General features: G+C 42.4%; 1 protein-coding gene across 1 annotated transcript in view; it reads right to left on the bottom strand.

The window, feature by feature from the left end:
• skia (v-ski avian sarcoma viral oncogene homolog a) overlaps positions 1-17453 on the bottom strand; it is a 74909-nt gene extending 57456 nt beyond the window's left edge. The window contains exon 1 of the mRNA XM_067414077.1: positions 16070-17453. Within this exon, the coding sequence (XP_067270178.1) occupies positions 16070-16981 (912 nt within the window). The 5' untranslated portion in view covers positions 16982-17453. The remainder of the gene's footprint in view (positions 1-16069) is intronic.
• Positions 17454-17655: the final 202 nt, after the last annotated feature.

Raw genomic sequence — 17655 nt, 5'->3', positions numbered from 1 at the left:
AATTATCTTCAATTTCCTCTTGGAAAAAAGGAGCTGGCAGAGATTGTGTTCGGCTTTCTCTCCGATTCCATGTCTGTGTGTGATTGTGTTTGCATGTGAGCGTGTGTGACAGCCCCTTTCAGAACAAGATTACATGCGTGGGCAGGCGAGGAGTGGCTTCAGACAGTAAATCAATGGATTCCACTGTAGTGGTGTTGTAGAATGTCTACAGGTTAGCGCAGAGCGCAGGGGGAGCCATGCGGCTTTAACCTGAGCCTTTACCTCCTTTTGCAGACACACACACACACACACACACACACACACACACACACACACACACACACACACACAGCTCTGGTTTCACACACATTGTTTTATTTAGCATGTCCGTTGTCAGCTCATTTGGAGGAGTGGTACTGGGTTGGAATAGTATTAATTGCGAGGGATCTATGACCTACGATCACTAACCTGAAGCACCACACTAGTCCGGATACTAATGGTATTAAATGCCATTGTTTCCAACACTCTTAATTCACCTGGAGTAAGCCGAGAACACACAAACACACATACATTCGTCTATACCTTCAACCCCTGAACCTCATGGCCTTTCTGAACAACTTCTGATTGGTTAAGAGGTGTAACCAGACCCGCAATCGTCCAATCACTTCTCAGGGTGTACATCTCCACTTCCTCAACTAAAGTTAAATAAAGTTACATTCACAACCAAAAATGCACAGCCAAGCCAGACTTGATGGTATGATGTTATATTATTCAAGAGACTCCTTTCTTCTTCTTTTTTTTTAAACACACACAATGAATTGCTCACAATAAGACCAGTAATAATGTAACCTAATACAGTGGACTGGACTGACAAATTTGTAAAACGGAGACAAAACTTCACTAATTTAAATAAAAAATGTGTGAATCTGAATTCATCAAAGAAAAAATAGCTAGACAATTGCATTCATGTGTATCTAAGTAAATCAGAAATAAGCAACAGCTTGTGTGCCTGTACTTTTTAACATGCTGTTTTACCATTCAATTTATTTCACATTGTTTAAAAATGTAATTCAGTCAGAGCTCTGATTGGTCCTGCACCCCACCAGCATAAATCAATTTAACTAATTATGAATTTGAAAAAATAAAGCTATTTGCTAACCACAATGTGAAATCATTGGAAAACCGCAACATGATTCATGTGGGCCACCGACTAGCGTGCCATTGTTAGCGCTTGACAGCAAAGTCTCTCCCGAGAGAAGGCGCGGGGGAAGGGTGCTGTTGAACGGAGACAGACATTCTTTTGTTACCTGTTCAGCAAAACCAAAATAGCCCGCGGGCTTTAAGGCTGGAACTGATACACCGCGTCCCTTAATCAAAGAACAAAATGACAAGCTTTCTGTGTCACGCCTAGCACTGCCTCTCCACTACAGCCACAGGGCTTTAACTGGCAGCCATCTTTAGCAACAGCAAACCGGGAAGAGATGAAGTGATTATATTGTTGTGTCTGGTGAAATGGCAAAGAGCTCTATTTTTCAAAAAAAAAATTTTTTTTAGAAAATCTGTACAGAGCATTAGCAAAGGTACTAAAGTACAGTTGATATTCCCCTGAGAGCATGCGCACATATTCAATTTTTTAGGAAAATACATTCCCTTGCAGATGTTAGATCAACATTAACTGAATATTTACACAACATTTGTGATTCAAAATATAGGTACAGCTGCCTTTTTTTGTTTTTATGTCAATATGACACTTCAAACAGTGCGCAATACTGTCTAGATTCAGCCGACATCTTGCAAACGTATGTGTATCTACTGGTTCTGTACCTTGCGTTTCTCACTCTCTCTGCGCTACATCTTAAAGCATCAAAATGTTAGCTATGCTAGCCTTAAGATCCGTTCACATCAGGAAAGATAACTATATTAGCATCTACATCGATACACAATAATATTGTTGATTCTAAGTGCGCTATGCAGTTATGGCATCTGCCACTTTAAATGCTCAATTGGGCTGGACTGTGATTGGCTTTCCTCTGTGTTGTTTTAGTTGTGGTGTGGACTTCTCTGTTTATGATTATTAAAACTTCATAGTTATAGTTATTGTCCTTGACAGCTCTTTAGTCTGTAGAAAACAGGAGGAAAATAAATTGAGCATGGCTTGTGAAGGCCACAGCCAAGACAATAGTCTCAGGCCTGGTCTTTGTCTTCTAGTCTTAGTCCTGTTCCTGAGCTCCAGCTGATCCTTTTTAAACATTTGAAGGACAAAAGGAGCTCAGTCGAACCTCAGGATGAGAGGTGGGACCTTTGGCGTGCTCTCCATCACCCCAAAGACAAAACCCCTCTCGTAACCACGAGTGTCCCTCGACATTAGGTCTGCACCCTCCCTTTATTTAACATTCACCAACACATACTCACGCATGCACAAAAAAGACAAAAAGACTCCGATTTGCCTCCCCATGCAATGCAAACACGCAGGAGACATCAATGGCAGAGCCGTGCTGTGTTTCAGACCGCAGCTTTGTGGTTGTTCATTTAGACGGGGTGTGAGCGCAGGCCTTTGTATGGTTAGACTGATGTCCGCACACACCAGCACACACACGCCCTCTGCCCCAGTTGTGTGGCCTGTAATCTTGTAATTCTTGGCCTGTGGCGTGTAAAAGGTCAACTTGGAAACAAGATTACTATGTGTTCTGCGGTCAGAGTTTCACCTGAGTGATGTCATAGTGGAATCTACACGTGTGCTAACTCAAATGTTACTCACCTTTTAGTAGACAAATGCATAAACTTTTTTTTTCATAGAAAGGCTGCCGGTACTGGACATCTTCTTCCAAAGAAAAAGCGGCTCGGCCGTGCAAAATTGGCTGCACCTTCGGTACAAAACTGTGAAACACTGCTTATATTATACATTTTGAAACGCTTTAAAATTTCAAACGCATGCCAAACTTTATTTCCACATATTTTATTTACAAGTGTGGTTGAATTGATTCGATCCATTATCCCTTCTGATTCATGATTACATAAATGCGCTTTAATATATCTTTTCTAAATTGTGGCATGTTTTTTGTGGGCAGGTTATGTAGGCTTGTGATTACGTCATCGTTCAGCTCTCGAGTCAGTGGACATGCTGGCCTATCACCATTTAGATGAAATAGGGTGTGTGTGTGTGTAAATGTGTGGATGTTCTGATTCAATGATGAAGCATTTTGGGTGGGTGACAGACAGATGGAGTTATGAGTGAGTAAATGTATTTACCTCTTTACACACATTCACACTGAATTGTACAATTAATATCATCCATACCCTCCTGCCGGTCTGGGACTGACATCAGAACAGCAGTCACGATAGCAAACCCATCATCTGTCTCCCTCTTTCTCTTTTTCTCTCTCTCTCTCCCTCTCTCTCTCATCTCTGTAGATGTAGCCAAGAGCCCAGACAGCAGCGTGTTACCCTACCCTGCGATTCCGCTGTCAGCAAACATAACTAGAGGATTTGAGTTGCATATTTTCTAGCCATGTACTGTAATAGTATGTCTGTCTACTCATTTCTATGTCAAATTACACATTATAAAGTAGGCTCCTTCTGTGTAGGGCACGCTTCAAAGAACAGCAGTTATAGAAGTCTGACTAACCAAACCAAATTATGGTGCATCTCAAACCAGTGCCACTGGGCCCAGACAAACGCTTCATTTAGAACGGGGTAAGGAAGGATGTTGCATGTCTATTTCTTTCTTTCGGAGGCTACGTTTACAAGGCTTAACATGCCTGTAATAGTCTTTCAGAACTTGTAAGGTCCACATGTATAAAATGAATAGAGCAAGCTAATTAAAGAATGAATACAATATTTCACGCCAAATTCAAAAGGGAAAACATAACGAAATAGAGAGAAAATAGAGGCCTTTTTAAAGATTTCTAGCATTATTGTGTTTTTTCCTGACAGTTAAATGGATTAGTTCACCCAAAAAAGAAAATTCTGTTATTAATTACTCATCCATGAATTGAGCAGTTTAGTCCAAATTGTTTGGCAATACATGATCACTTTATATGACGGACAGATTGAATTTAGGCTTTTATTCACATTTAAACATTCATCATCTCACACTTCAGATGTGATAAAAAGAAGCTTGAGCATGTTCGTTTGACGTGTGAGAACTAATGAGGTTCATTCTCGTGTTACGCAGCACGTTTGAGCTTCCCCAAGAACCAATGAGGTTCATTCTCGTGTTACGCAGCACGTTTGAGCTTCCCCAAGAACCAATGAGGTTCAATCTCGTGTTACGCAGCACGTTTGAGCTTCCCCAAGAACCAATGAGGTTCATTCTCGTGTTACGCAGCACGTTTGAGCTTCCCCAAGAACCAATGAGGTTCAATCTCGTGTTACGCAGCACGTTTGAGCTTCCCCAAGAACCAATGAGGTTCATTCTCATGTTACGCAGCACGTTTGAGCTTCCCCAAGAACCAATGAGGTTCATTCTCGTGTTACGCAGCACGTTTGAGCTTCCCCAAGAACCAATGAGGTTCATTCTCGTGTTACGCAGCACGTTTGAGCTTCCCCAAGAACCAATGAGGTTCATTCTCGTGTTACGCAGCACGTTTGAGCTTCCCCAAGAACCAATGAGGTTCATTCTCGTGTTACGCAGCACGTTTGAGCTTCCCCAAGAACCAATGAGGTTCATTCTCGTGTTACGCAGCACGTTTGAGCTTCCCCAAGAACCAATGAGGTTCATTCTCATGTTACGCAGCACGTTTGAGCTTCCCCAAGAACCAATGAGGTTCATTCTCGTGTTACGCAGCACGTTTGAGCTTCCCCAAGAACCAATGAGGTTCATTCTCGTGTTACGCAGCACGTTTGAGCTTCCCCAAGAACCAATGAGGTTCATTCTCGTGTTACGCAGCACGTTTGAGCTTCCCCAAGAACCAATGAGGTTCATTCTCATGTTACGCAGCACGTTTGAGCTTCCCCAAGAACCAATGAGGTTCATTCTCGTGTTACGCAGCACGTTTGAGCTTCCCCAAGAACCAATGAGGTTCATTCTCATGTTACGCAGCACGTTTGAGCGTCCTCAAGAACCAATGAGTTCCATTCTCGTGTTACGCAGAACGTTTGAGCTTCCCCAAGAACCAATGAGGTTCATTCTCGTGTTACGCAGCACGTTTGAGCTTCCCCAAGAACCAATGAGGTTCATTCTCATGTTACGCAGCACGTTTGAGCGTCCTCAAGAAGCAATGAGTTCCATTCTCGTGTTACGCAGCACGTTTGAGCTTCCCCAAGAACCAATGAGGTTCATTCTCGTGTTACGCAGCACGTTTGAGCTTCCCCAAGAACCAATGAGATTCATTCTCATGTTACGCAGCACGTTTGAGCTTCCCCAAGAACCAATGAGGTTCATTCTCGTGTTACGCAGCACGTTTGAGCTTCCCCAAGAACCAATGAGGTTCATTCTCGTGTTACGCAGCACGTTTGAGCTTCCCCAAGAACCAATGAGGTTTTGTTCTCGCGAGGTTTGTCAAGCAGGTTAGCTTCTGTTTTGTTCACTGATCAATGTGAACAAAAGCCTAAATTCATAATTCTAAAGCCACTCAATTCATATGGATTCATTTTACGTTCTTTTTATGAGCTTGGTGGTAGTTGTATGGCTGTTGCAAGTCTCTCGAATTTCAGAAGATCTTTATTTGTGTTCCGAAGATGAACAAAAGTCTTAGGGGTTTAGAATGACATGAGGGTGAGTAATTAATGAGAGAATTTTCTTTTTTTTTGTTGAACTATTCCCTCCCAAATTCATATGCTGTAACACCTACCAGGCACAACCACTGTCGCAACAGCTTGAGGTCGTCTACACTGGACGCATCAAAATATAAATATAATATTTTATGCAATAACCCTGAGAAACATAGGATATTTATGTAGGTCTACAAGCGCATCTACTGTCCATTACAATCTTTCCTACAAGCTATGGCATGCAGATTTATAGATAGCTGCTACATAGTGACTCCAAAAGGGGCAGCGTGAATCCAAATATAGCTCATTTTTTTCATAGTCATTCAATTTGAGGAAGTGTCTCTCAATGTGTGTGTATATGTCACGCTGCCTCTGTCAGACAGCCATCTGTCCGATGGGAGCTGTATGGAAGCATCTGATAGGTCAGTCTGCCTGAATAGAGAGGGGTTTGATGGGAAGGGTCATGTGTCAGACTGCTCTTAGACACACAAACACACACTGCCAGCTAAAGTGTGACTCACTTTGTCACACAAAGACAAAAGAGCTCAGCTGACATTGCAGAAAATCCCCATGCGCACACCAAAAAAAAAAACATATTTTGCTCAGCGATCTTCAATCACAGTGGCAGTCAAAAGAACTGGCCAGATATTTCATATGGGGATGCATTATGTGTGGCCCTGAGAAAAGACCTGGCCAATCAGAATCGAGTATTCCAGAGAGCATTATAACACAGCTGGAATGCCAATGTAAATTGTAAAAACATTGAAATTAAAAAACAATGCAAAACTAATTAAAAGTAATTAAATGTATTTCATACTGAAAACTCAGCAGCAAATAACATTGGACATAACTTAAATGTATCCGCATGCATGTGATTGGATTGTGAAAAGTAGACTATGACATTATTGGTAAATATAATTTGTCCCACACTGCTTTGACTACATCGGAGGAAAACAAATATTGTTTCAGAATCATGCGCAATACAATCAAAATATTAAAGAAAATAAGTGCGGTCAAGTTTGATGCCGCGTTGTCTTAAAAACATTTTTACTTTACAAATACAGAAAATAGATACAAATCTTTATGTTGAATCACAGAAAGAGGCTGAAACAAAAGGCGATTCAGTTGCGTTATACATTTTTCAAAGCCAAACTCATCTAGTATTTTGTCATCATGTTTCTTTCTATCCGTGCTTAACTGTCATTAATAATACATATCAGTGCCATGAGTGAATGAATACACAAAAAGGAGGAATGAATGAGGTTTTATTTGTTTAAAGAGTGCAAAGCCAGTCAGAACATTGGATCTAGTTCCTTTCTTTCCTACTTCATTCATTCTTTCCTAATTCATTCATTCACTTGTACTTGCCCAGTCCGACAGCCTGAAATTAAACGGCTGCGATGTCTTTCATTAAATCAAACATTTACCTCACACTTTATGTATTAGCACATCCAGTCTCGCATTGACAACCGCAGTAACCGAGGAAACCCCCGAAACACATCTATTTTCCCACCCCTCCTCCCTGTTAATGCCAGACACAGAAAAAGCTCCCTCCTCCATCCCACACTCTTCTGTCTGCCAGCCCCCCATCGCATCTTCCTCCACCTCCCCCAGCCACCCCTATCAGGCAGGTATATGAATGCTTTCCCAAAGGCCAGCCAATACAAACACACACACACACACACACACACACACACACACACACACACACACACACACACACACACACACACACACACACACACACACACACACACACACACACACACACACACACACACACACTGACTAGGCTGACTGATGTGTGGGGGCTGGTGGAAGGAGTGTGAAAAGAGAGGATGCCCTGTGATGAACCTCTCTCTTTTATCTGTGTTTATCTCCATCTGACATTAATGAGATTTTAGCTACTGCATCCTGGGGGAGGGGGTGGACAGACTAGGAGGCTTAGCAGTTTGTGTCTAAGAGGGTGTGATATAATGTCACAACAGAGCTTAAGCTATGACGAGGGGAAGTTATGTAAGAGGGTATCCATTTCCAAAATGTCTTCTTTTCGATTGCAATATAACTGAAATCCCAATGTTTCTTCGTTCACTTGGAAGCTCTGTAACTGTGTAGGCAGTAAGGGCTTCAGGTTAACTCTCTTGAGTTACAATGCTTTCAGTCCCAAAACCTAGTGAACTGCCTACTATGCAGCATACTAATTACATTACAACTCTATCTTGACTTAAAATGTTATATATATAATATACATAGCACTGTACTGATACATAGTTTCAATAAGAAATTATTTATATTTATAATAAATATTTCTCTTTCTAATTTAGCCAAAATAAGGCATCTGAGGGGGCATTCTTGTTATTATTATAATGTGGGATTCATTTTTTTATTTAAAATGTTAAAGGGATTTAGCATATGGCTTTGTATCAGTAGAAACCCGGGAGTATTTTCGAATGATTGTGCAAAACCCCTACGCCCACACTTACCTCAGCTCTCGCGATGAATGTAATCCGACTCCTGCTGTGTTTGTGCCGTGACTCGTTCGGCTCACTCACATTATATTGAACAGACACGTACAGTTTTTAATTGTAGTGTCTGTTCTTTAACTGAACAGATTTTATTAAAACGAACGCGGTGGGCAAAGGATCCAGTAGCGGTGGCTTTGGGAGTGGCCTCGTAGGGCAGCGAAGCAAGTGCATTCTGGGAGTTGTTGTTTTTCATCCACATGAGACAAAAATACATTTTCTGTCTTTTCTCAGTCTAGAAAGCACCAAATTCTAAAAAAAAAAAAACACATTTCTACTACATTAATGACTTAGCTTAAATACAAAACTTAATGCTAAATCACTGAAATAATCCTTTAACATACCATTGAAGTACAGTCTCTTCACTATTATCTTCATGGGCATCAGTTGTTCAAATGACAAAAAAATCAGAGCTTTGCCTATATAAAACATTTCCAAAAGACACCAAAATGTATGTCTATCTCTCACAGCCTCACTTTAATGTGCATCAAATTATATAGGTCACCTAGTGTGAAAGAAGTATATTTCATAAATATATTTGATCTCCCAAGCAAATATTAAAGTCATTGATGAAAAATAAGGAGAAAGACTTGCTTCCTGCTGAGGTTGCTAAATAACAATGAACAGCAAAGCTGAATAAGTGCCATTTTCATTTGAAAATTCAGCTCGAGAGGTGAAAAACTGATCAAATTAGCTAGGATGTGGCAAATAAGCCAAGCGTGAATCTTCACACATGAACTGAACTGTTAGTGTAAAAAAAACTAATGAATTGACTTGCATTTGCATTCTATTAGAGCCACAAAAGCAATTAGGGCTTGAATTGTTCCAGGGAGATGTTCGTGTCTTATCTCTAAAACAAAGCCACATATTCTCTCTCTTTGCCTGGTTAATCACAGTTATGATCCATCAGTTCGGGCTTGTCAGTGACGGACTATTTGAAAAATCTTAATTAGCACCTAAAGGAGACCCGTTAGAACACTCAGCTGCTGCTCACTCCTGACAAAAAACCCTGTCGAATTTAATAACCACCCAGGACTACACATGAAGGGGAAAAAATAAAAATCAGGATCAGTCAGAAGAATGAGCCTTGTTATGAAAGCAAGAGATGACTGTGGTTTTTTTTGCAGAGTTTCATACTTTGTAAAACTGTTCGGGTTTCTCGTCTGGCACTCTTGCGCAACAATAAAAATGACCCTTGCGGATATCCAAACAAAAGCCTGTTCATATCAGTAACCGACTGAACAACACAGGGTCCGTTTCTCTGCCTCGCAGGTCTTTGACCTCACGGGTCCAAGTTCTGGAACATACTTATGAAGACTTTGACCAGTGAGGTCTCAGAACAGCCGCTCGACTCAGTTCTCAGACGGATCCTCTGGTTTATATCGTCGGCAGCTGCAGGACTATCCGTACCCGTGGAGCCCCTCGCATTCTGAAGGGGAGGAAGAGAAATGCGCAAATGCAGCTTTTCGCGCTGCAGCCATTGATATGCATACCAGGGGCCAGCTGCTGCTGAGTCGAGTTGAGCCATCCGCTGTGTGGATGTGTGTGTGTGCGGCTTAAGAGCGATATGCCTGGCGAATGAGACGGGACATACCTAATATCCCCTTAGGGAACTGGCTTCCTCTCCCAAAGCTCTTGCACCCTCTCAGTTCTCCACCAGATATCCCAGAATTCTCTGAAGCGCTGGGGGTGGTAGAGAGGGGGTTGGAAAGATGCCACATTTTCTCTCTCTCCGAAATAAAAATCACAAGTCAGCCAAACCGAACGCGGAGGACGGAAGAAAGAAAATGAACACGCAAGGTGTTCATCAAAAGCATTTTCAAGGGCGTGATTTAGAGTAAATTACGTAGCTTTGTTTCCAAAGAGCGAACAATTAAACGAGAAGACGGCTTCAAAGGCTGAGAGCAGTTAAATTCTGCTTTAATGACTGGATGATTAGAGAGGTTTACTACCCACTTCCAGCACCTGGGGGGAATTAAAGATCGAGAGAAAGGGGGAAAAAAACACTTGATTGTAGAGGAGACGAGAAGTCAGCAGGGGAAGGGTTCTGATACTGAGCAGGTGTGTGTGTGTCTGTGTGTATGTGCCGGCAGACATGCAGCGAATGCGAAAAAGAGAGTGAGAGGGCACGCTTCATTCATGCCCATTCATACTCCCATTTGCATAATCAGTCTCTCGCTGCACTTTGGGAGTGGCTGTCCTGGAATGCGGCTGTCGCAACTCTCCCTTCCCGTCACTGAGCTGCGGTTTTCCTGCACTGGCGGCAAGAACGCACCGTCTGCCAAAACTCTCTAAATAACCCCTGATAAAACGCCTCCACATTTAACAGGAAACTCAGAGGGGGAAATCAAACGCATGACTAAGTGGGAAATGCTCATGATATGGGCTTTCCTCTGCTTACTGCTCTGAAAAATGAAAATGCCAACTATTTTGTCAAGAAAATCTGGCAATGCAATGGAAAATGTGCAGATAAACGAAACACAATTATAACAGGGCTGTAAATGTAACAATCATTTAGGGCAAACAATTCAATAAAATCAAACAAATCTTGGCACGTTTACATAAACCAACAATTTAAAAATAGTTGAGACATAATGCAAAAACGCATCTTGCGTTAAGTATACCTCATTTCTGTGACGTATGTCAACGACAGAAAAACTTTTGTCCATTAAGTGCTTTTGTCTGCCATACCAATGTATGAAAGCGATCTTCATTTTGAAGTGCTCATCAAATATTGATTATTTGTGATTCGTTTAATTTATTCATCAGCGTATCATGTAATAAATAAATTTTTAATCAATTGAAGTCTCTTAAATTGAGTCTCATTAAAGGCATTTAGTCACTTACTTTGCTTGTTTACAGTCTAAAGGCCTGATATATTTCAAGCGAAATTGAAGAACAAACTGATGAGATGTAATTTAGAACAAAATGAGGTCAAAATTAAGTTCGTTTGGTGTTAGAAACAGTTGGATCCGGCTGGAAAACACTTTAATACTACCATTTGTCCATGGCGATTATATTGGGGTCTTCAGGGTACGTTTAGATGACAACGATGTACTAAAAGCGCAAACGTTTTTCCTTCACGTTTTTCGTGCACAGACCCGCCGCGTTGATCCCCGTTCAAACAGAGCTGCAAAAAACTATTTGTAAAGAAAATCTGCACGTCTGAACATGTAACACCCATCATTAGATCACCATTTTCACAAATTTGCATTAAGTCCTCCAAAACGGCATTTTCTTGTAAATGAAAGGCCAAAATGCATAAGTTTTCATAAAGTGTTCCATTTGTAGTGTCGTGTAAACGTGCCCTAAAACCATTTTGCCCTTAATCACCTAATCATTCAGCGCCACTCCTGACAATTACATGTGGCCAGACATTTTTATCAGTATAAAGTAATAAAGCCAACTCAACACCTAGACATACACTTTGAACCTGTATACTACATTTCAGAAAACTCAAGCCTTGTTTACCGAGACTCTTTTGAACCCTTTGAACAAGATCTCAGACACGCGTAACACAACTGTTTTCGCCACAGAGTATTAAAAGATGATGCGTTTGGACCTGAGACAGCTTGACAGAACATAATGGCTAGGTACATTTTATGCTTAATTATGACTGTGTGTCTGAGCGAGGGACAGAGAACATCCTGTCTTTCTGCGTCTTCCGGCTGCTGACTGAAAGCACCAGACAGACATGCACTCACAAACACTTACACACACACACACACACACACACATATATGTCGAGGGAGGTTGAGTAACTACACAGTCTGTGACCTTCCTTCAGCTAGCAGCAGAGAAAGAGGAAGTTCCTTCACCCCACCCAGAGACAGAGAGAGTGAGAGAGAGACTGCCAGACTACTTTTCACATATGAGGAACAGTAAGCTCTGTAAATAACTCAGCAAAAAACAATATAGCTCTGTCACAATCGCACACAGCAACAGAAGCACAGTATTCAAAATGTTACATCTACATTACTTGCAAGCAGGATGACTGTTACGCAAGGTTCCAAATACATAAATCAATACGAATGTGAACATATAATCATCTTCAACATTGATAATAATAAGAAATGTTTCTTGAGCACCAAATCAGTATATTACGGAATATTTTCGGATGGATCATGAGACACTGAATACTGGAGTAATGATGCTGAAAATTCAGCTTTTCCATCACAGGAATGAATTAAATTTGAAAATATAGTCAAATAGAACACAATTATTTTAAATGTTAATAATATTTCACAATAGTACTGTCTTTGCTGTATTTTTAAATAAATAAATACTTTTCAAAAACATAAAAAATCTTGTGAATCCAAAAATTTGAACAGTTGTGTATAGGTATATTACTGTATGTATGTATATATTTTATTATATGTCATATAAATATATTTATAATATACAATAATGTGTTCTTGTGACATAGAAAAAACATACACTCCTAAAAATAAAGGTTCTTAAATGGTTCTTTGGCAGGGTGAAGAACCTTTAATATCCAACAAACCTTTCCATTGCACAAAAGGTTCTTTGCAGTGCAAAAAGGTTCTTTGGACTATAAAATGGTTAGAAAAAATTGTTCTTTCAAGAACCTTTCACAAAACGGTTCTTTGGGGAACCAAAAATGGTTCTTCTATGGCATCACTGAAACCCCATTTTTGGTTCTTCCCGGCACCTTTATTTTTAAGGGTGTACTGTGAAATACTGCATCATTAAACCAAAAGTAGCTAGCTATGAACATATCGACAGTTCAAACTAAATTTACCGTAACTAATGTTAACTTGGTTTGATGCCCGTATTTGACCTCAACAGAAAAAGATGACCATAGAAGAAGTGAGTGCATGTCTGGCGCTCACTACAGTGCCCCTTGCAGCAATTTACAGAACTGCATTTCACCGTGTCGCATTACAAATTAAAGCTGACACATTTCACATTACAATAACGAGAAATCGAGCTTGCGTAGCTCAGAGCATTTGCATCAAGCGCGTTTCAAGGCTCAGTCTTATTCTGCAAACATCTGAGTGGCAAATGAAATTGTGTGGAAGCCATTATGAAGTCATCAATATCAAATCGCAGACTCTTCCTGGCAAAGGAGTGACCAGGCGGTCGGGCGTATGTAAAAATACACCGAATCTCCCTCTCTTTAGATGGATACACTGATATATTCCACTTCCGTTTCCAGACGGTTTGAGAGTGTTCCCTCTTGTGTGTGGTGAGAGGCAGGAAAGCTCTTGAGATGAATAAAAGCCTGCTGTGGGGGGTCTGATAATGTGATAATGCAGAGAGCTCCGGGACATTTTGGTCTCACTTGAGACCGAGGGAAACAGCTCGATGTTAACGAGGCAACGCCATTCACCGTAAGGGCCCATTCAAACTGCAAAGCACTTATGACACACATCGCCCGTGCAAAAAGAGACAGAAAACGGCAAATGTGTGTAAACACGGTGGAGCACAGGCCTCGTTTCACATTCTCTTGCTCTATTCACACAGGGAAAGTAACTGGGTGAGAGCTGGAGGTGGTGGAGGGCTGATCAGAGAGAGATGGGAGGGAGGAGATGTTGGTGAATGCACTTCTTTGTTGGTTCATACTCCGTTTCCACCACAATACTCCAATCCCTGCATCATCAGCTCCATTCAAGGGAAACAGTTCATGCAAATGACCAGGCCTGCCATTCACTGAGTGTTTGTGTGTGTGTGTGTGTGTGTGTGTGTGTGTGTGTGTGTGTGTGTGTGTGTGTGTGTGTGTGTGTGTGTGTGTGTGTGTGTGTGTGTGTGTGTGTGTGTGTGTATTGGAAGGGGGGGGGGCACATTACTAAAAAACTTTTCCTCTAATCCTCTACCTCACAAACAGGACCCTGCCTGCAGCAAGAGTCAAGCATTAGAGCCCCAGGGGTAAGATGAGTCGCCACACATGCGAGTAACCCGAGACTGGAGACAACCCAAAGCAGATAAACATAAAACAATCAGCCCGAGACTGCTTTATCGCATTATTCCTTCCAAAAATACCCAGAAATGAACTTTATGATGCATATTTAAGCAGCGAACTTGGTTGGAGTGCAGCTGAGAATTGCATGTTTTTCCCTCAGCAGCCTCGTGATTAAACCCTCAATGGCCCGATCATTAAAAACACATCCACTGTCAAGTACCTGTGATAGCTAAACGGCCCATTTCAGAATTACCATAACATGACGCTGTTGCCGTGGGACATGTGGAAGTCATGCTGAGCTCGGGAGAGAGACAGATGGAGGAACGGGATGATAAAAACAAGCACTAGACAGAGAGAGAGAGGGAGAGAGAAATGAAGACTACAAGCACCCTGGCCTTTAATGGCTCTAAATGATGTTTGTTTACGCAGTCCGCATTGTATCTACAGTAAAGGTTAACCTGACAGAGGTTGTGACACTGAGGGTTAGTTATTGGTCAATTCAATTCAGCAAAGCCCAGAAAGCACCTCAGAATGCTCTCTGTGATTTTTTTGCATCGGTCTGCCCAAGTTAAATATTTCATGCCATTAAATTTAGGCCACTGCGACGGCTATTCTATCTTGACGTCCGCCCACAGAATCCACATCTCACCCCCCCCCTCTCCCGGATATCAGGTTGTAACATTTGGACTGGGAAATCAATATCATGATAGTCTCTGGAGTCTGAAGACTGGGTCACCAAAGAACTGACACTCTTGGCCCCTTTCCAAGCACTCATCTAAGGAGGGAAGCTGACACTACTTGGAATATGCCAACGCAAAACTTAAGACATACAAATTTCACCCTGGTGGTGTGCCTTAGCGGTTAAAACATCAAGGCTTGGTTTTCACAGACAGTGCTTAAGCAAAGATTAGGACATTTGAGTAGTTTTTATAAACAAGGTGTGCATCTTAAGGCAAAACAAGATATCTCAGTGCAAACTGCTTTCAGTTAAAACATGCGTTTTAGTCTGAGACTATAGACTTGTCGGTGAAACAGGGGGCTAGTCTGCCAACTTTAAGATTGTTGCTTGGAAATTCCAGCAGAGGTGATTCATGAACATCACCACAGAGCCTCATGGCACTTAACCTCAGGTTGTGCCAAGGGGAATGTCCCTATAAGAAGTGCACTACGTCTGCCAAATAACTACTTACTGTTGAGTCTGAAGTTTGTGTCACCAAAGTACTGACACTCTTGGCCTTTCTCCAAGCATTCATCTAAAGATGACTGTGGCAAGCCAATTCAACAATATCTACATGTTTCTTACTTACACTTAAATTACTAACAAATAATCCAAAAGTGACCAAAGTTTCAATTTCACTAATAATTATATAACTAGTTTCATTTGTTGTTGTTTTTTTACTTGCATGATGCAATGACTAGTCAGAATGACTTTTATAATTCAATATAAGGAGTATGATCTAATTAGTTCTAGGAAAACCATCACAGATATTAGTAGATAAACTATTCCTAGTAGCCTAAGCCAGGATGAATATTAATGCTTATAAAGTAGTTGGAAACATGCTATATGAAGTGACCAGATTATGTCTGAAGCATTTAAGTAAATATTTACTACTACCAAGATAATAAGTAGCAGCAAAGGAATAAGTAGGCTACTAGTTTGCAATGGATTACTTGATACGTGGGACTCATTTAATAGGCAATAGTCACTACTGGCATAGATATCTAAAGAAAGGTTTCTCCATGAAATTGGAAAAGATTGCAGTCACTACTGTTAAAAACAAACAGTAACTACTAATATAAAAATAGGCTCTAGTTAGTTTAAAAGGCTTGTCACAGACATCTGACACTTGCAGTACACACTACAACAAAACTTGATCAGTTCTCCCTGCACTAGAGCAGAGGATCCAGCGCAAAATGAAACAAACTGGCTCACCCGTGATGCTTTCCGCTTGTATTTATTGGCGAAGTCAAATTTCTCCTTAATGTCATCCAGGAGCTGCTCCAGACGCGCTTTCTCCTCTTTCCCCGTGTAATCCGGGCTCAGGAGCACATACGCCCTCCAATTTGCCGAGTCAAAGCCCCAATGGCAAGTCCTGTTCTCCAGCGATTTGTGACTGTGCACCACGAATTTCTGGGTCGGGTACATGAGCCTGCAGTCCATGCATTGGATGCAGGGCGAGTTGGGACTCGTGTAGAGCTCCGGGACCAGCAGACCCTTACACTTCCCGAAGCACTCGTGATAGATCTTGAAGCTCTTCTCGGTGAGTTCCAGCTCGATGGAGCCGTACAGCTCCTTCTTGGAGTGCGGCGGGTACGTGCCCCCGTAGATGAGCGCGTTGCACAGGCGCTCCGCGTCCGTCTTGGTGATGAGTCCGCAGGACGGCGCGGAGAACGGCAGGATGCCCATCACCTTCAGGATCTCCAGCTGGTCGGCGGTGCAGCGCGAGCAGTAAATGTGCAGGTCGTCGCACACCGAGTTGATCTGCTGGAGCGAGAAATCCCGCAGCACCGTGTTAAGGATCTGCGGCAGGCATAGGCGCTTCTCACCGCCCACCACGAAGCACGAGATGATCTCGGCCTCCAGGACCGTCTCGCACCTCTCCGTGGAGCGGTCGGACGGGACGAAGAGCGGCCCAGGCATCACCGGAGGAGGCTGCATGGGGGGGAGATGCAGCACGGGCTCCGGGACGTCTTTGCCATCCTTCTTGAAGAGCAGATCGTGTTGCCACCTGGCCGAGAAAGCGGCCGGTCCTCCGAGAGAGCTCATGGAGCTCAGGTGAAACTGTTTAAGAGTTTGTTGCAGTCCCGGGTGAGGCTGGAAACTCTGCCGTGTTACTGTTTCCATGTTTCGCGCACCGCGTTGTCGTTGAAACCGAGCGTCTGGAGAGAAATACGACTCAAAGGTCCCGGTACCGCGTCTCCAAATCCAAGTCTGTAAAAACAAGCACAAGAAGGTCGATAGGGCTTCATGAAATCCCCACTCAGACGAAGGTTAACACCGGCGTGTCTTCTCCCCCTGCAGCGGGCTCTCTCCTGTCCATATCCACAGACAGACGCGTACAAAAAACTCAAGTGTAACACAGGCAAAGGCGCGCAAGTTGCAGCAAAACTATCCCACGGGGGAGCCGAACTTGTCCCACGTCAATTTCAGGAGTCAAATACACAATCCGCCAACTTTAAATCCGTATTTTTCGCCGCGAGTAGAGATCGCTGCAGCCGGACACGGCGCGTCGCCTCCGCTCCTCTGCCCCTGCAGTTCAGTATGACTGAGTCAGTGAGCACAGCCTCTCTCGCTCTCTCGCTCGCTCGCGTACTCTCTCTCTCTCTCACTCAGTGTTTGTGTGTGTCTGGCTCAGTCATTGAATCCCAGCCAAGAATGTGACTGACTCCGCAGGCTGTGGCTCTTCCAAGAACCAGCCTTCACTCCCCACTGCTGTAGAGAGAGACAGTCACTGACTGTACGTTGAGCCTAATATCTATTTAGGTTTATTCATATAGATATTTAGGAATATTACTATT

The sequence above is a fragment of the Pseudorasbora parva genome, chromosome 13, assembly GCF_024679245.1.
Source record: "Pseudorasbora parva isolate DD20220531a chromosome 13, ASM2467924v1, whole genome shotgun sequence".
Classification (NCBI taxonomy): Eukaryota; Metazoa; Chordata; class Actinopteri; order Cypriniformes; family Gobionidae; genus Pseudorasbora; species Pseudorasbora parva.
The sequence above is the reverse complement of the archived record's forward strand: the minus strand, read 5'-3'. Positions and strand labels throughout refer to the sequence as shown.